Here is a 20,459-nt window from a genome sequence, read left to right as displayed (position 1 = left end):
CAGGATAGTGTAATACGCCCTTATGGTACCATGATAGATTTATGGCGGCCATGACACTCACTTGTCAATTGGCAAGTCAAGTTGTCACTTCATTCGGCATCTGACGTCTGTTACTCATAGTATTTTTCAAACAGAAAGGGTAATCAGAAAAGAACAGACGTCATCTCAATACAATTTAGCGAGATTTGACATTTTAAGATTATAAATTGTAGGAAATGACACCTCTCACCGTACCCAGCATGTTTTAAAAATACCCTAGTCCCCAACTGAGCAAGGCTTGTACTATATACATTATAATAGGGTTGTTCCAAATTTTTTGAAACGCTTTTATTACGTTCTATATTAACTAAAAGTTGCCCTAAAATTCAACTCTTATACTAAAAACGGCTTTAAATATTTTAAATTAACCAAATATATTTTGACAGATGCTTTGGCGCCCAAAACGCTCTTTGAAAATTGTGTGACGTCACAGTTTACGATTTGACACATAACTACATACACACGTAGAAGATACGAACTGTCAACTGACATTTGTCATTTGTTGTTTATCGCCTAACTATCAACAGTGTCAATCCGAGAGTTGTGACGTCATCAGAATCTTCAATGACGTTTCGAGTTTGGTCACATGACGTGTGCCAAAAGATATTTTAAATTCAATACATATTTACAAAAATATGGTCATTACAGGTCCCCTAAAAGTAGTTTAACATGTTCTTATAATCCAAAAGAATTTATTGGGATACAATTCTGCCTTAAGATTTGTAGATGGAAACAACCCTATTGCTTAAAGACGATACATTTGAATGTAATTTTGTACGTATAGTGAATAAATATTTACTTACACATAACAAACATCTAAAAGTCGAAGTATAGGCGACACATTAAACAAAAACCCTTCACTTATGGATTTGGCAGCGTTCAATTAAAGGTATAGAAAATGGAGTGACCGAAACCGGTAAAACGTCCCACTTTGTCGCTTGCCATAAGGTCGACATTTGCTTGTATCTTTATACGAATAACCTGTCAAGGACGTTTTGCCGGTTTCGATTAAATATTTTGACTTAATTTCTGTATTCCATACAAATACAGTTTTATTATGTTCGTCACCTTCAGTAAGATAATATTTTTTTTTATTATTCCAAAAAGGTTGGTGATATCTGGTCCGTCATACTGACGTTGACAGATGTCATTGTGACAGTGACATTCTTTAGTAGATTTGATGGAATTTAATTATGAATTAGTGATTTTTTTATGTGCGTTCACCGATTACTCACACACCCGTAGTCCGATTAGAGTACCTAATTCTTTTTTGTTTGAAAGGAGTTACATGCAAGGTGGTCCCATTTTACTTTGGTCCCGATCTGATGATGGAATCCATGAGGAATTAAGGGAACTCCTCAATTTTTAACGGCACATGTATGATGGTGATTTAGGTGTTTTCTTAAGCAACTCGAGCATTTTCTCTCGAAAATCACCAATTTGTAAGAGTGTACCTGATGAGTGATGATGATGATTGTTTTCATGATAATGATTTTTTAAATATATCTACATTACTCCAGCACCGGTGGTAAAAGTAACTCTTTTTCTGTTTGTAAGAAGTTACCTCCAAGTTGTTTCCGTAATATTTTTAGCTCTGATGGAAACCATGAGAAATTGAGGAAACTCCTCAATTTTTAAAGGCACGTGTATGGTGATTTCAGTGTTTTCTAAAGTACTTCAAGCATTTCCTCCCAAAAACCACCCATTTGTGCAACTGTAGCCTAACCACGAGTTTGACCTTACATATTCGCTAACGTCTTCGTAACCAAAGAGACTGAGAGGTGAGGGGTAGGTGTGAGAGATGAAGGTAGAGGGTAGTGTTTTGGGGGTCTGAGTTTCGGGGTTGAGGGGTTGGGGTTTGACGAGTCAGGGTTTGCGAGGTTAGGGGGTTGAGGAGGCGGTGAGTTGATCGGTAGGGGACTGAGGGGTTGGGAGTTGATGGATCAGGGGTTAGGTTAGGAATAACTAGAAATGTTTCTTTCTTTGTTTGTTTGTTTCTTTGTTTTTGTTATATCAAGTAATATAATGTGTCTTGTTTGTGTTTACGAATAAAAATTATTTTGTTCTAAATGGAAAATAAAAAAAAGCAGTTTTCGAAATATTAGTAAAGTTTTTTTTTACTTTATTAAGTAAACTTAACCGATATCGTACAATATCATTTTATTTTATTTTATTTTATTTTATTCGGAAAACCAACAGCTTAATAAACTAAAACTAGGTTAACATAAATATGTATCAGGGAAGCCAATTACAGGTTTCCACAGATAGGATACAAAGGTAGTCATATTACAGGTTAGCACGTGTTGTAGATAACAAAATTAAAGACTTTACAAACGCCAAAACATGCTATGAGAAAAGAAAGAAGTAATTTGTTTCTTATTTAAATCAATAAATTAAAATTAAACCTATGCTAATCTTCTGCAGGCAGGGGAGCAAAGAAACTAGATGCCATGAGGTTTTTAATTGTAGCAGGTTTCATTAGATGTAAATCCAGTTGATCGTTGCTATAACACAGTTCATTCATTGACCTCGGAGCTCGGACAAAGTATGAATTTTGACGATAGTTGGTTTTGGTCGATGGAAGTGACAAAGGTCGGTAGTGTCTAGAAGAAGCTCTGGGGATACGAAAACTAATATTCATAACCAGTTCCGGGCTATCGACAGATCCGTTTAAGATTTTAGTTAAGTAGACTAAGTCAGTGATTTTTCTTCTCAAATCTAGGGGAAGAAAATGGTGTCTTACGCACCTATCACGATAACACAGGTCTGTAGTTTTAGATTTGAATTGAAGGAATTTTAAAAACTTTCTTTGAATGGACTCAATTCGTTTAATGTAGATGTCGTAACAAGGATTCCACACAACGGATACATATTCGAGGATAGATCGCACAAACGAGCAGTATAATACTTTTATAGGCTTTACTTTTTTAAATTTTGATGTTGATCTCATGATAAAGCCTAGAGACCTGGAGGCTTTCTGTACTATTTTGTTTATATGGTTATCAAATAGAAGCTTGGGGTCTTGATAAATACCTAAATCTCTGGTTGAATGTGAATTGGCGATGCTAGTCGAATTAAGTGTGTAGTTGAACAAGATTGGGTTGGGTTTGCGAGTAAACGACATGGTATGACACTTTGCAACATTTAGGTCTAATCTGTTTTCGATACAGTATTTAGAAAATCTATTTAGGTCATCCTGTAATAACAAACAGTCGTTAACATTCTTAACAGCTCTATATATTTTAGTGTCATCAGCATAAAGAAGAAAATGAGAGTGTTTAAAAATACAGTGGATATCGTTGATGAAAATGACAAATAGTAAAGGACCTAACAAAGAACCTTGCGGCACACCGGAAGGAATGCCAAACCAGGATGAAGTAAAACCGTTTATTGCAACCGATTGAGATCTATTTTGCACATAAGAAGTGAACCATCTAAAAAGATTTCCGTGGATGCCGCAATTTAATAGCTTCTGAATTAGTATATGATGGTCTATTCTGTCGAACGCTTTACTGAAATCAGTATATATGGTGTCTACTTGGCCACCAGACTCCATGTTACGTGAAGTATAATCACAAAATATTAATAAATTGGACTCTGTAGACTTATTTTTAACAAACCCATGTTGTTCGGTGATAAAAGATATTTTAAGAGATGAAAAAACTTGGCTATGGACGATTTTTTCTAGTATTTTAGCAAAAATACATAACTTCGATATAGGTCTATAATTTTTTATGTTAGAACGGTCACCAGACTTATGCACTCCTTAACAAAGGCAGATTTCCAGATTCTAGGGACAGTGCCTTCAGCCAGGGATCGACGGAAAATAACACAGAGGGGATTAACGAGACTTTCAGCACAATTTGAAATTAAGATAGGCGGTATAAAGTCGGGACCTGCCCCTTTGTTAAGATCAACAGACTTTAACAGTTTAAGGACTTCGTTAGAGTTAATTTCAATGTCGCATATGCTAGTGCTAGTAGCGGTAGGTTCAATCATAGGTTGAACGCCACTTGAGCTACTGCAGAGAAAGGTAGTTTTGAAATAATCGGCAAATAAATTGCAAACAGATTCACCAGTATCGGCTTGAGTAGAATCATATTTCATAACAGCTGGGAGACTCTGAGATCCTTTACTGAGCGATTTAGTGTATGACCAAAAATATTTTGGGTTATCTACAACCGCGTTTTCGACTCTGCTGATATAGTTTTTGTAACAAGTCTCCTCTAACATTTTAGCTCTCCGTCTAAGTAATGAAAAAGTTTGTAAATCAGAAAGGCAGCCATACTTTTTATATTTCTGAAAGTACTTATGTTTTTCTTTCAACACTTTTTTTAAAGCCGGACTAAACCACTGAGGATACTTATTTGGGAAAACAATTTTATGAGGTATAAATTTATCTCTTAAATTGTAAATAGTTGAATTAAAAACCGATAAGGCGTCATCCAAAGACCCATCATTAAGAATTGTATCCCAGTTTAAAATATTTAGCTCGGCGCGTATCTTTTCGTAATTGCCTATTTTGTAATTATATACTTGTCTTGTATTAGACGCAAGGGGTGTCGAGGTAATTAAGCACAGTTGTAATGTCAAAGACTTGTGGTGAGCGTCCTCAGGTTCAGCAAGGGGACAGAGACAGGGATCTATTAGAAGCGGTTCGTTCGAGAACGCTAAGTAGTGGGGTTTTTAGGTGCACTCAATGTATGGGAACCAATATTTTTCTCATTAAAGCATGAGACTTGGCACACTTGTTACTAAGGTGGACCAGAGTCGAAAACACCCGGGAGGCAGCGAGAGACACCCCTCTAGGGGGGAGGGGGAGGGGGTGAAGTTTTCCTACGCCGCGCGCACTGTTGGTCGTTATAACTACTAAACTATAGCTACTAGGGCAAGTGTGGTATCATTTTCGGATAAATAAAAGATGGTCAATCATTTTCTAAAACAAAAAAAACACCTTTACATAGAAAAAAATTGAAATACGGCCCAAAATCTAAAATCTTTTGAGTAAAAAAAATCTTTCAAGGACAATAAATTTTTAATGATTACCGATATCGGATTAAAAAATATATATTTAAAAAGGCGCATTAATACAGATTCCAAAAATATAAGTAACATTGCAAATATTTAAGAAAAAAATTGTTTAAAAAAATACAGAACACCGCGCGGCAGAGTCGTAAAAAATTCTTAGCCAATTATGAACATCAAAAACGAGTTTTATAGGTTGCTAGTGTCCTGTAAGCTGTAACTAATAAGGTTGGAGTTTTCATTAGATATAGTATATCATCATATCAGCTCATATATGTCCCCACCGAGGGGCTCGAGCCTACCCTGCATTAGGGTGATCGGGCCTTAGTCGATCACGCGAGCCCAGTGCGGGTTGGTCGACTTCACACACAAGCTTCGAGTTTCCTCGCAGCCGTGTGCAGGTTTCCTCACGATGTTTTCCTTCACCGTAAGAGCGTCGAATAAACGTACATATGAAATCGAGATTCGAAAACACATTGGTATGCGGCCAGGATTCGAACCACGACCTCCCGCACAGGAGGTAGCGGTCTTAAGCATTACGCCACCGACGCTCTCTATATATAGTATATAGCTCAATTTTAATAATTATTTGATAGAAGACATTTTTTATCGTGTGTATAAGCATATTTAAACTTATGGCTCAGCTGGGCACGATTTCAAGTGACCCAAAATCTATAAAGAAATTAAACAAACAGTATAGAATTTTACTTAAAAATGTTTATTATTTACATTGTCCCCCACAATCGCAAAGCTCCGTGCACTTAAGTTGCCGCTGAAAGCACCGGCACCTCGAGCCGCCGCACCTCTTATTGCATCTGCACCGGATCATTTCCAGGCATGCATCTGCAGCTACGGGCAAGTCTGTCCATGTAGGTTGCCAGCTTTCACTGACTTTTCTCCATCCCCAGTTAGATGGATAGGGAAGATTTTGATTCGGTGACATCTGACCCCATACATGGACTGCTTGGAACACTGCCCGCAGGAAATGCTGGTATAGAGCAGCTTTCGTCGGAGGTATATTCTCCAATTGGCGGTCTTTTTTCGAGAATAGGTGCTTTCGGGCTTCGTTTACGGTTGTAACTGGCTCTAAAACAAAACAAAAAAATTAGTTACTAGACTATTTTATTGTATTGCTAGTTTTAAAAAGTGCTTATTACCTGTCATATAAAATGACGACAAACTTTTCGATTACTGTAAACGCCTCGCTAGTACTCCGTTCATATGCTGCCAGAAACCCTTCTGTGGCATTGGGAAATGCGTTCCATGCATCTATTGCACTTTTTTTTCCTTTCCCGTTAAAATAGGACACAGTATCACAACCTGTGAAGGCATGGAACAGGGGGAGGACTTTCGCTTTTTGTGGCCCTGTAAAAGAAAATAATATGTTTTATATAGCCCGCCAAGCGTTATAGTCTCAGTGCATTCTATTCTATTCTAGCTAGTGGCTAGGGCGTAACGTAGATAAATACAATTTATAATTATTTTTTACCTAGAGTTTTTGCTATTTCGTGACAAGGAAGGTACTGGTGGTGTTTACCAGTACCTACGTGTACCCACAGCTCTTCTAGCTCAGGTACTAGGCGGGCTATATAAAACATATTATTTTCTTTTACAGGGCCACAAAAAGCGAAAGTCCTACCCCTGTTCCATGCCTTCACAGGTTGTGATACTGTGTCCTATTTTAACGAGAAAGGAAAAAAAAGTGCAATAGATGCATGGAACGCATTTCCCAATGCCACAGAAGGGTTTCTGGCAGCATATGAGGGGAGTACTAGCGAGGCGTTTACAGTAATCGAAAAGTTTGTCGTCATTTTATATGACAGGTAATAAGCACTTTTTAAAACTAGCAATACAATAAAATAGTCTAGTAACTAATTTTTTTGTTTTGTTTTAGAGCCAGTTACAACCGTAAACGAAGCCCGAAAGCACCTATTCTCGAAAAAAGACCGCCAATTGGAGAATATACCTCCGACGAAAGCTGCTCTATACCAGCATTTCCTGCGGGCAGTGTTCCAAGCAGTCCATGTATGGGGTCAGATGTCACCGAATCAAAATCTTCCCTATCCATCTAACTGGGGATGGAGAAAAGTCAGTGAAAGCTGGCAACCTACATGGACAGACTTGCCCGTAGCTGCAGATGCATGCCTGGAAATGATCCGGTGCAGATGCAAAAAGAGGTGCGGCGGCTCGAGGTGCCGGTGCTTTCAGCGGCAACTTAAGTGCACGGAGCTTTGCGATTGTGGGGGACAATGTAAATAATAAACATTTTTAAGTAAAATTCTATACTGTTTGTTTAATTTCTTTATAGATTTTGGGTCACTTGAAATCGTGCCCAGCTGAGCCATAAGTTTAAATATGCTTATACACACGATAAAAAATGTCTTCTATCAAATAATTATTAAAATTGAGCTATATACTATATATAGAGAGCGTCGGTGGCGTAATGCTTAAGACCGCTACCTCCTGTGCGGGAGGTCGTGGTTCGAATCCTGGCCGCATACCAATGTGTTTTCGAATCTCGATTTCATATGTACGTTTATTCGACGCTCTTACGGTGAAGGAAAACATCGTGAGGAAACCTGCACACGGCTGCGAGGAAACTCGAAGCTTGTGTGTGAAGTCGACCAACCCGCACTGGGCTCGCGTGATCGACTAAGGCCCGATCACCCTAATGCAGGGTAGGCTCGAGCCCCTCGGTGGGGACATATATATGAACTGATATGATGATATACTATATCTAATGAAAACTCCATCCTTATTAGTTACAGCTTACAGGACACTAGCAACCTATAAAACTCATTTTTGATGTTCATAATTGGCTAAGAATTTTTTACGACTCTGCCGCCCGGTGTTCTATATTTTTTTAAACAATTTTTTTCTTAAATATTTGCAATGTTACTTATATTTTTGGAATCTATATTAATGCGCCTTTTTAAATATATTTTTTTTAATCCGATATCGGTAATCATTAAACATTTATTGACCTTGAAAGATTTTTTTTACTCAAAAGATTTTAGATTTTGGGCCGTATTTCAATTTTTTTCTATGTAAAGGTGTTTTTTTTGTTTTAGAAAATGATTGACCATCTTTTATTTATCCGAAAATGATACCACACTTGCCCTAGTAGCTATAGTTTAGTAGTTATAACGACCAACAGTGCGCGCGGCGTAGGAAAACTTCACCCCCTCCCCCTCCCCCTAGAGGGGTGTCTCCCGCTGCCTCCCGGGCGTTTTCGACTCTGGTCCACCTTAGTAACAAGTGTGCCAAGTCTCATGCTTTAATGAAAAAAATATTGGTATTGTCCTATAACGACCCCACTAAAGTCTAAGATTCTGTTATTAACATTATGTACTGAGTTGAACTGGTCCAAATTGTGTTGATTAAGGGTATCAAAGAAAAATACTTGAGTTTCTCCGGCCAGCCCACGTGGTTCGATAAGGCCATCGGGGAGTAAATGCCAATCTATATTAGGTAAATTGAAATCTCCTAATATGACAAATATATCATTTGGAGCAGATATCATTATGTCATTTAGTTTGTTTGTAAAATTGTGCAATTGGGTATTAAAAGAGTTACCATTGTTTTCTGAGCATAAGTACAATGTACATATATTAATATTCAAACGATTGTTACGCGAACCTGTTAGTATTGTGACCCAGACATCTTCCGCCGAGGAGTGCCACTCAGGTCGCCCGTGAGTGGTGAACTCTTTCCGAACCGCCAACAGAACTCCGCCTCCGTACCGTTGGTTAGTGCGACTGTAGTCCCTATCTACTCGCCATACAAGGTATCGATCATCGAACAATTCACTATTACTAATCCCGTCGAATAGCCATGTCTCCGTTAATGATATGACGTCATAAGTGTTCAATTGAATATTTCTTTTAAATGAGTTAGTTTTAGTGCGCAATCCTCTAGTATTCTGGTAGTATATGTTTAAATTATGACCGGAAAATGAAGACTATAAGTAAAATAGATGTTATGTCGTACAGAATTAACTATCGCTAAATGCATGCGCAAATTAATAACAAATATACACTTCATAATACAAGTACAATACGCGTTATAAATAATATATTTCAACTGATTTGCTTCTTTCGGGAGTATAAGTAGGGTACACTTTAAATAAGTTTTAAAAATATTTAAGCCCGGTACTGAGAACGAATTGTAAATACAATTATGATTTACTGCAAGCGATTTAGCTCCCAAATTACACAGCAATATAAATATAATGAGCTCTAAGGTCATTTCAATAGGGTTCACAACAATACATCCAACAAAAGGGTTGGACCGAGACTGAATGAACCGGCGAGCGATAAGGAATTCAAGCGATAATGCACACAAAGACATACCCGTTACAGCTAGTGCTCCCCAACCGCAGGGCCGCTAAGTGAATACACATAAAACAGTAAACAAAAAAATGAGTGCCACTAAGTATTAATAATAGTATCGAGTGAACATTAGAGTAATTTATATTTTCAGAAGGTCTTGCTTCACTTTTATACGAAAGATTGGTGAAGTGTCCGTTTTTCGAGCTAGAATTTTGCAGTGTCTGGTCCAGATATACTTGCAGTTTTTTTCTTTTGCTAGTATTTTTGCCTCCCTCAGCAGCGCTTTATTGTGAAGAGTGAGATGGTCATTCACGTATATCTTCCCATCTCCATGGTATCCTATATCTTTAAGGGAGAGACTGCCATGCCTACGAGATGCAGCTATGTAGTTTTCTTTAGTGAATCGATTATTAAATGCCATGTGGGCGTAAGCCGAATGTTTTATGTATTTCTTAATGATTTTATGTTTATACTCTTTTATATACATTTAGCAATTTTATGTTTTTACAATTTTACAGTCAAATTAATTTTCCAAATTATTTATATCAGATCATTCTAATGTTGTATCCAATGAATTTATTAATTAGCCTAATTAAGTCAGATACTTAATTGCTATCTATAGTCATTTTAATTGTTAATTATTATATCACGCATTTTACCTTTTAACCTATTTACATAAACTGATTTAACTTATTACAATTAATTAATTTATATAAACGATGAACTATGTACAATTAAATCAAAGATCAAATGTTAATGTTACATATTTTGTATGTTGAAGCGGACAAACAAATCCCTTCTTATTAGTAGATAATTTTAACAGCGAGCGCGCGCAACGACTGCATAACTGGGCTCACGGCCGACCGGTTCTCAGCCGGCCGCCCCTGCGCCCGCGCAGTGCCCCGCGAGCCACGCTCGACAGTCCATCAGCCGCCTTGACGCGAAGTGCATGTCGCGCCGCGCAATTGCACTGCAATCGCGTTTCCGTGCATTTAGCTCGCGCTTTATAGTTTTTAAGTGCGTATCGCTTGCTATTTCTCCTTCTGTATACTACGCTTCGGATCTATCGCTTACGCATGTGTGTGCTCAAGATTAAAGCTGCAAAACTTATCTAGCTTGTTTGCTTTCTACACCCAGAGCTAGTACCTATCTCAAGTAAGTGAATAAAGTGGTGAAGTACTGCGTTACTACGCATCCCACATTGGTGACACCCTGTTAAACACCTCAAAATGGCAAGCGGTAGTGGCACTGAACCGGACAAAGAGGTACCGTTACAAAATGGCGCCGAGCAGTTAACGGCCGAATCATTTCGGGTTGGCGTCAAGGTGCCACCGTTTTATCCTGACAAACCTGCGCTATGGTTTGCGCAGCTGGAAGGGCAATTTCGTTTATCTCGAGTAACGACCGACGAGACAAAATTTTATTATGCCATGGCGCAGCTTGAACCTCAATATGCGGCGGAGGTCGAAGATATCATTACATCGCCGCCGGAGGAGGACAAATATGGAAAGCTGAAGACTGAGCTGATTAAGCGGCTTTCTGCGTCGCGCGAGAGGAAGGTTCAGCAGGTCCTGAATCTTGAAGAGCTTGGAGACAGGAAACCTTCACAGTTTCTTCGACACCTTCAGCACCTGGCAGGACCTGGACTTCCTGAGGACTTCCTACGTTCCATCTGGGTCAACCGGCTACCACAACGGACGCAGGATATTGTTGCGTCGCAACTAAAATCATCCCTGGAGGACTTGGCGGAGCTCGCCGATCGCCTTCATGACGTTGTCGCGCCCGCCCCGCAGGTGGCAGCAGCAGCGCTACCCTCCACGTCGTCGGAACCCCTGATGCTGCAGATTGCGGAACTGAGCAGGCGGATGCAGGCGCTGGATGCTAAGGTCGGTCGAATGTCCCGGCCCAGAGGAAGGTCATCGAGTCACACCAGGCAGCGTTCAGCGTCCAAGAGGTCCAACTCCAACTACCGGAAGTTCCCTACCTGCTGGTACCATCACAAGTTTGGGGAGCAGGCTAAGAGATGCATCAAGCCTTGTGATTACCAGTCGGGAAATGCATCGGGCAGTCGGTGATGGCGGCGAGCGGCTGCCCTAGCAAAGGTCGCTTATTCATCGTGGACTCTAGGTCAAAGATCACATTCCTCGTGGACACAGGTAGTGATTTGTGTGTTTTTCCGCGTAATTTATTAAAAGATCGCAGACAGCCGACGAACTACAATTTGTGCGCCGCTAACGGCACAGTGATAAACACGTACGGTTACGTGCATCTAGTGCTTAGTATAGGTTTGCGCCGTGACTTTGTCTGGCGATTTGTTGTTGCGGATGTAACAAGGGCGATAATAGGTGTTGACTTTTTAATTCATTACAATCTTATTGTCAATTGCAGGGAACATCGACTCATGGATGGCAATACACTACTTTCGACCGCGGGTTTGCCTGCCCGGCTGTCTGACGACATTGCCTCAATCAAAGTTGTAACTGGTGAGTCTGTTTACCACACTATACTACGTGAATTTCCCGACATCACACGCCCATCTGGCATACACCGCATAATTAAACACAGTACACTACACCACATCCGGACTACACCTGGACCCCCAGTTTTCAGTGCACCTCGTAGGTTGGCTCCTGACAAACTGAAAATCGCCAAGGAGGAGTTCTCTTCTATGCTCGCTAGTGGCATAGCCAGACCCTCCGAGTCCCCTTGGGCTTCTCCACTACACTTGGCCCCTAAAAAGGACAATGGTTGGAGACCCTGCGGCGATTATAGGATGCTGAATGCGCGAACAGTACCTGATAGGTATCCTATTCGCCATATCCAGGATTTTACACAAAGCATCACAGGCTGCCGCGTGTTTTCAACCATTGACCTTGTTAAGGCCTATAACCAGATTCCCGTCAACCCTGAAGACATCCCGAAGACCGCCATAACAACGCCGTTCGGTCTTTTCGAATTTCCGTTCATGACGTTCGGGCTTCGAAATGCCGGGCAGACGTTCCAGCGCTTCGTTGATGAGATGTTGCGGGGACTTGACTTTTGTTACAGCTATCTGGACGACTTCTTAGTCTTCTCGAAGGATGAGAAGACCCATGAAGCCCATCTTCGTCAGCTGTTCACCCGGTTGCAGGAGTATGGCATGGTCATTAACACTGCCAAGTGCGTCTTCGGTGCTGCAGAGGTAACATTCTTAGGGTACCGTATCTCTGCTGAGGGCACCAAGCCCCTCCCTGCCAAGGTCGACGCAATCAAGGACTTTCCTGCACCCAAGAACGTGCGAGAGCTTAGGCGTTTTCTGGGTATGTTGAACTTTTATCGCAGGTTCGTACCCAGTGCTGCTCAGAGTCAGGCTCCTCTGAACGCTCTTTTAGCGGGTTCGGTAAAGGCTTCGCACCCGGTTCACTTTACATCAGCAGAGCACGAGGCGTTCGATCGCTGTAAGCAGGACTTGAGCCAGGCTGCTCTTTTGGCTCATCCAGATGCACAGGCGAAGCTCTGCATAGTTACAGATGCATCAGATGTGGCTATGGGCGCGGTTTTACAACAGTTCAACGAGGAGAAGGGCTGGGAGCCGCTAGCATTCTTCTCGCGTAAGCTGAGTCCTGCCCAGCAGAAATACTCGCCGTACGATCGCGAACTCCTTGCGATTTATGAGGCGATCAAGTATTTCCGGCACATGGTCGAGGCCCGCGACTTCACCATCTACACAGACCATAAGCCGTTATGTTTTGCGTTCCATTCTCGTAAGGAGAATTGCTCGCCCAGGCAATTCCGTCACCTGGACTTCATATCGCAGTTCAGCACAGACATCAGGCACATCTCAGGTAAGGACAATGTCGTGGCTGACACTCTCTTTAGGGTCGAGGAGATCACGCCACCGGTAGACGTGAACAGGCTGGCTGCAGCCCAAGGCAACGACCCGGAGTTGGAGCAGCTGCTGAGCGGTGATAACTCGTTACGCCTCGCTAAAGTCCAAGTACCTGGGACAGGTGCTGAGCTGTACTGCGATGAAAGTGGGAGTCCCTCAACTGCTAGACCGTACGTTCCAGCAGAATTAAGGCGTCAGGTCTTCGAAAGCCTCCATTCGTTTAGCCATCCAGGTGCGAATGCATCTGCGAAGCTCGTGGCTGACAGGTATGTTTGGCCTGGGGTCAGGAGAGATTGTCGAGAATGGACTCGGAACTGTTTGGCTTGCCAGCGTTCGAAGGTCACTCGACACGTCTCCACGCCACTGTCATCATTTGACGTTCCCAAAGGCAGGTTTCTGAACATTCATATCGACCTGATCGGACCGCTTCCACTTTGTCAGGGTTTCAAGTACTGCCTCACCGCCATTGACCGATTTACGCGGTGGCCTGAAGCAATCCCAATACAGGACATGACCGCCGATACCGTTGCACATGCTCTGCTGCATGGCTGGATAGCTCGCTTCGGATGCCCGGTGGATATTGTGACTGACAGAGGTCGACAATTCGAGTCTGCACTTTTTAAGAAGCTGTCCGAGCTGGCAGGGTTTGTACATAAGCGTACCACTGCTTACCACGCTAAGTGTAATGGTATGGTGGAACGGTTCCATCGCCAGCTCAAGGCCGCCATTACGTGTCACGCCGGCACCACCTGGGTTGAATCACTCCCACTGGTGTTATTAGGCGTAAGGAACGCCTTCAAGGAAGACCTCCAAGCCTCTTCTGCGGAGCTCGTCTACGGACAGCCCTTACGTATGCCTGGTGAATTTTTCAACCCAGGGGCTGACCCATTTCCTGATGTGACGGACTACTTGTCTCGGCTTCGCACGTTTACGAAGAACTTGCACCCGACACCAGCTTCCCGTCACGTAAGTCAGCGTCGTACATTCATTTTCAACGACCTAGCAACGTCTTCGCATGTATTTCTGAGAGACGATACTCTTTGCAAGTCGTTGAAGCCAGCTTACACGGGTCCCTATAAGGTCCTTCAGAGAGGTCCAAAAGTGTTCACTCTACTCATTAATGGTAAGTCTGTGACAGTATCTGTAGACCGGATAAAGCCAGCCTACATACTTCACGACACACATACCAATCATACAACACATAAAACACAAACACATAACAACTCCCACAATACAACCACCACTGGTTCAACTTTGAATGGGGAAAATGTCGTCAAACGTACACGTTCAGGACGTGTAGTTCATTTTCCTGACTATTATCGCCCTTAGCCGGTCTCTGGAGGGGGGTGATGTGGGCGTAAGCCGAATGTTTTATGTATTTCTTAATGATTTTATGTTTATACTCTTTTATATACATTTAGCAATTTTATGTTTTTACAATTTTACAGTCAAATTAATTTTCCAAATTATTTATATCAGATCATTCTAATGTTGTATCCAATGAATTTATTAATTAGCCTAATTAAGTCAGATACTTAATTGCTATCTATAGTCATTTTAATTGTTAATTATTATATCACGCATTTTACCTTTTAACCTATTTACATAAACTGATTTAACTTATTACAATTAATTAATTTATATAAACGATGAACTATGTACAATTAAATCAAAGATCAAATGTTAATGTTACATATTTTGTATGTTGAAGCGGACAAACAAATCCCTTCTTATTAGTAGATAATTTTAACAGCGAGCGCGCGCAACGACTGCATAACTGGGCTCACGGCCGACCGGTTCTCAGCCGGCCGCCCCTGCGCCCGCGCAGTGCCCCGCGAGCCACGCTCGACAGTCCATCAGCCGCCTTGACGCGAAGTGCATGTCGCTGCGCCGCGCAATTGCACTGCAATCGCGTTTCCGTGCATTTAGCTCGCGCTTTATAGTTTTTAAGTGCCTATCGCTTGCTATTTCTCCTTCTGTATACTACGCTTCGGATCTATCGCTTACGCATGTGTGTGCTCAAGATTAAAGCTGCAAAACTTATCTAGCTTGTTTGCTTTCTACACCCAGAGCTAGTACCTATCTCAAGTAAGTGAATAAAGTGGTGAAGTACTGCGTTACTACGCATCCCACAGCCATAATAATATTTTTAACTGTCTTCTCGTGAAGATTTGGGACGCGAGCAATGTAATTAATATCTTCTCGTCGAACTTGACATCCTATCACTTGAGAAACCTGAGACACAAGCTCGTAGAGATTTTCGGAGCTCTTCATCGGTATGCCTTTTATTTCTACATTATTTGCACGGGCCCACTGCTCTTTCTCCTGCATGTCTTCATTCATCTTTGAGACCTCATCTTGCATTTTTTTTAAGTTGTTAATTTCATGTTCCAAGGTTTTTACCCTATCGTCAAGGCGTTCAAGGGAGTTTGAGACTTTACCAACTGAACTGTGTGCTAACTCCACAGAATCCTTTAAGTGTGAAATGTCAGCCTTGATGGTCTTCACGTCCTCGACAAGAGAGGCAAGGGGCTCCAGTTGCCGTTTGATGGTATTTAATGTATCTTTCATTTCGTCGAGCTGTGCCACCAGTTGCGGGTCATTGTTACTGGAGGATGGATTATTCACACAATCAGAGCAGCGCCAAGAACCCCTCCGCGCACCGAGTTTCCTGAAATAGGTCTCTGAGATACCGGAACACGGAAAGTCAAATTGACGCTTGCACAAGGCACAGGTTGGTCCGTCCGAGGTACTGTTGTCACACCGCGCGCACAAAAACATGTTGATTTAATTAAAGCGACCCCTGCGTGGACAGATTGGACAGCCCTGACGTAAAATAGGAGACGTGCGTACTGTAAGCGATCTATCTACCGACCGATCATGGGAAACATGTATGCACATTATGGCTTAATGAAAACTTTTTACAATAAAAGGAAACCGACTTCAAAAAGGATATAATCAAATATTCCGTACTGACCGCCACCGACCGACACCACTTCTAATCAAACATATCAGTTGGTATATTGCATGTTGTATATTATTTGCAGTTGGTTGCATTAGGATGCAAGATAATATTTTATTTTATCCTTTTTGAAGTCGGTTTTCTTGTTTTGTAAAAAGTTTTCATTAAGCCATAATGTGCATCAGGCGCGGATACAAGGAGGGGGCCATAGGGGCAATGCCCCCCCCCCTAAAACCCTGGCTCTCACATTACTAAATTGAGTAAATTTTATTTTTTACCAAAAATATATGATTTTCTCAAAATGGCCCCCCCCTAAGCCAAATCTTGTATCCGCGCCTGATGTGCATGCATGTTTCCCACAGCGTTTCCCATGATATCCGTTTAGTGTACCTAATAAAGTAAAAAAAAAAAAACTTAACACACACATTTTACCACTTTGGAAGTGTCTCTCGCGCAAACTGTTCAGTTTAGAAAAAAATTATATTAGAAACCTCAATATCATTTTTGAAGACCTATCCATAAATACCCCACACGTATGGGTTTGATGAAAAAAAATTGAGTTTCAGTTCTAAATATGGGGAACCCCCAAAAAAATTTTTTTTTTATTTTTGTGTGAAAATCTTAATGCGGTTCACAAAATACATCTAATTACCAAGTTTCAACAGTATACTTTTTATAGTTTCGGAAGAAAGTCGCTGTGACACGGACGGACAGACAGACAGACATGACGAATCCATAAGGGTTCCGTTTTTTGCTTATTTTATGTCTTTCCCATCGCGGGATAATAGGGATCCAGACAATTGGGAGGCGTGCGTGGAGCTGAAGCCAACACGTAGAGTCCCTTTTGACACTTATGAAATGTAAGGGTTACACCGAGCGGGTGTTGCCCTTGCCCATGTCATCTTAAAATGCACGCAGAGGCAACACCAGCCAGGGTGTAAGGACTATTGAGAGTTCATGAGATCTAAAATGAGCTAGACTAATCGGCTAAATTCTGGGCTATGGGATATCCCATTCCCATTTTATATATGTGACAGTCAGACAGAAAAGGATTAAATATAAATGGGACATTTCTCAGTAATCTCCGCTTTGCTGATGACATAATACTATTTTCTGAAACAGCATCGCAATTACAAAGAATGATTAATGACCTTAATGAGGCAAGCAGTAAGATCGGCTTATAATTAAATATTACCAAGACCAAAGTACTAACGAACCACCATAAAATACCAATAAGTGTTAACAACAACACACTAGAATACGTTCAAAGCTATGTTTACTTAGGCCAACAGGTGTCATTCTCTGCGACAAGAATCGAAGAGGAGGTCAAAAGAAGGGTTAACATAACATGGAATAAATTTTGGAGCAATAAAGAAACCCTAAAATCAAAGCTCCCTATGAAGCTCAAGAAAAAAGTTATCGATTCTTGTTTACTACCTTGTCTGACGTACGGCTGCCAAAGGTGGATCTATAATAAAAAAATTAAAAATAAAATACAAGTAAGTCAGAGAGCAATGGAACGGAGTGTACTAAATATAAGATTAAAACACAGAAAAAGAAACACTGAAATAAGAAAAACCACTAAAATAATAGATACTTTGGAACACTCTCAAAAACTAAAATGGAAATGGGCCGGTCATATAGCACGCATGGACAAACAAAAATGGACAAAGCGAATAACTACTTGGCAAGGACCAGCAAATAAAAAGAAAAGAGGTAAACCGAGGGAAAAATGGATCGACGATATTATAAGAAAAGCCGGCGAAGACTGGATCACACAAGCACAGGATAGACAGGCGTGGAGCAAAATGGAGGAGGCCTTTACCCGTTGAGGGGTCCATATTGAAAAAAAAAACAGTAAATAATTTTAATAATTCAATTTAGTAATTTCGAATTTTTGATCATATCTGCTTCGACATAATTATTATAGTGATAGAAAAAAAATAATTTATATAATACATATATGTAGTTAATGAAACTTGATTTCTGCATGGAACTGATTTTTTTTTTAATTAATTAATCATAATTAGACTATATTTTATTTAAATAATCAATGTTGAAATCTTAATAATTAATGCATGTTGAATATGTACTTAGATTAGTTATTCATTATGGAAATAAAAGGCTTATTATTATTATTATTATTTGTATCTCCGTTACAAACTCTCGGGTTTTTAAGCCCGGTCATTTATAAGGCGTGCGTGGGGATATAGATCCAACACGTAGAGGCCGTTTGGAGAGCTTTGATGTCATGTAGAACGCCTGCTGGAACCCATTCATGTGTACATAAATAGATACCCATAAACCGGTTTCACCAGGCATTGGAGGCTATTGCAGAAAAATAGAAAGAGTCCTGGTCTATGGTTTGAATTTGGGTGGAAAATAAGACTGGGCTATTGCTAAGAGTTCCGGACACCTGCCATAACATTGTGATATACAGTGTTATCAAGGCAGGCGGTGACTCGCCACTCGCTAGATGGGCACCTGATGCGCCATCGTAAAGACGGCCAGGCGCAACACCGGCGTGAGCGGCAGTTACTCGCGGCGTTATGCCCTTTAACACTTCCACCCCTGGAGCGTATAGCTCTAACGTCTCCCCTCTGGACGGCCAATTAAGGCAAGCCAGAGCAGAGAGTCCTACGGGTCCCCTTGGGGTTCCACTCCGACCGACGAAGACACGCCGGAGACGGAGACCCTGACCGACTCTCTGGAGCACTCGGGTCCGTGGGGTCGTTACTCCCCAACAGCTCGCCACAAGCTGCCCTGCGGGCTTATTATTATTATTTGTATGTCTCTTACAAATTCTCGGGACCATGTGGTCCCGGGCATTTGAAGGCGTGCGTGGGGCCGAAGCCAACACGTAGAGGTCCCTTGTAATAAGACAATTTACTCTAAAAGTAATTTGACACCAACCGACGATTATCCCTGTTCACACTATAGCAGTGCACCCAAGGACAAGCCCCGGTTAGTGTAGGACTATTGTAAAAAAAGGGTACCAAAATAAACCGGGCTATTGGGTTGAGTTGCAAGTGAACTGGTAACCGGGACTATGGAGAATACTATGGCACCTGCCCTGATCATATGTTTTTAAAAACACGACAAAATGGGCAGGTGGTGACTTGCCAACTCACAATATGGGTCCCCCAAAACGGCCGCTCGCACGGAGCGACAAGGGGACAACATTGCGTGAGCGGCTCAGGGTGTGGAGAGGTGTGCGCCGCTTTCTACCCAGTGGCTGTAAGCAGCCACTGTGCCAACTCGCGTCTTATGCAAATTTCACTTCCACCCTGCGAGCATATAGCTCTGACACCCCACTCTGGACGGCCGGTAAAGGCAAGCCAGAGGTGAGAGTCCTGCGGCCCCTGCTCAGTGTTCACTCCAGCCGGCCAATCAAGGCAAGCCGGAGAGAGGGGCCTGACCGACTCTCGGGGGTATGGGATTATTATTATTATTATTATATGTGACAGTCCATATCAAAAGGGACCTTAAGGCGGTCGGCGCTTACGCCATTATTAGCGGCGCGCCAATACTAATGCAGAGGGCCTACCGCGAACCACGTTCGACGTGTTTCCTCTTTGTCGCTCTCGTAAATTCGTACGTAAGTGTGACAGGGAGGCAACACGTCGAACGTGGTTCGCGGTAGGCCCTCAGTACTATGCAGCAACGCGACGTAAGCGCCGACCGCGTTAAGGTGCCTTTTGATGTGGACCGTCACATATTTGAACAATTTTGATTTTGGGTGACAGCGTGACACCCACAATCTCCGCACCGGGTGCCACTCATGCTAGCTACTCCACTGGGTTCGACTGTGTGTTTTTATGTACCTACAGAAAATTATTATATTCATTGCCGCCGTGTAAGGCAATCCAACGTACGTACGTACTCGAACATTAAGTATATATATCACTACCAGGGATGTACATGTAAATACAAAATACAAGATACTAGATAGTCAAGTATCTAAGATATCAGATATGGAAGGTGGAGGTAAAGAATGGAATCTCCATGTATCAAAAAGTGTCATAAAAAAACCTTAAATAGGTGGCGCTACAATACCTAGAATACTTGAAAAAAAAAACAAATTATAGACAGCGCGCTTCACTGCGTCAATAACGCCTAGGTTCTTAGCTACTCTGGAGAGATTTGGAACAATTATTTATAGCTGACAGCTGGACACTTTTGCAACAGCTCTATATTCTGTTTTTTTATTCCGTAGACTAAAATGACATTTCAT

General features: G+C 41.6%; 1 protein-coding gene across 1 annotated transcript; it reads right to left on the bottom strand.

Annotated features, from left to right (window-relative positions):
• Positions 1–3,813: 3,813 nt before the first annotated feature.
• Positions 3,814–18,374, bottom strand: LOC133533963 (uncharacterized). Its single transcript, XM_061873052.1, has 3 exons — positions 15,349–18,374; positions 8,383–9,846; positions 3,814–4,709 (listed from the first exon to the last, which is right to left on the bottom strand). Exons 1-2 carry the CDS (start codon positions 16,042–16,044, stop codon positions 9,535–9,537), a joined length of 1,008 nt encoding a protein of 335 aa, XP_061729036.1. The 5' UTR covers positions 16,045–18,374; the 3' UTR covers positions 3,814–4,709; positions 8,383–9,534.
• Between the last annotated feature and the right edge of the window lie 2,085 nt (positions 18,375–20,459).

This window comes from Cydia pomonella, unplaced genomic scaffold (assembly GCF_033807575.1).
Source record: "Cydia pomonella isolate Wapato2018A unplaced genomic scaffold, ilCydPomo1 PGA_scaffold_30, whole genome shotgun sequence".
Taxonomy (NCBI): domain Eukaryota; kingdom Metazoa; phylum Arthropoda; class Insecta; order Lepidoptera; family Tortricidae; genus Cydia; species Cydia pomonella.
The sequence above is the reverse complement of the archived record's forward strand: the minus strand, read 5'-3'. Positions and strand labels throughout refer to the sequence as shown.

Bases quoted from the DNA above. Each gene is read 5' to 3' on its own strand.
- LOC133533963 (XM_061873052.1), bottom strand. From the start codon at position 16,044: ATGTTTTTGTGCGCGCGGTGTGACAACAGTACCTCGGACGGACCAACC. The intron at 9,847-15,348 runs AGATAGGTACTA...AAAATCATTAAG, and splicing joins CCACTTTATTCACTTACTTG to AAATACATAAAACATTCGGC.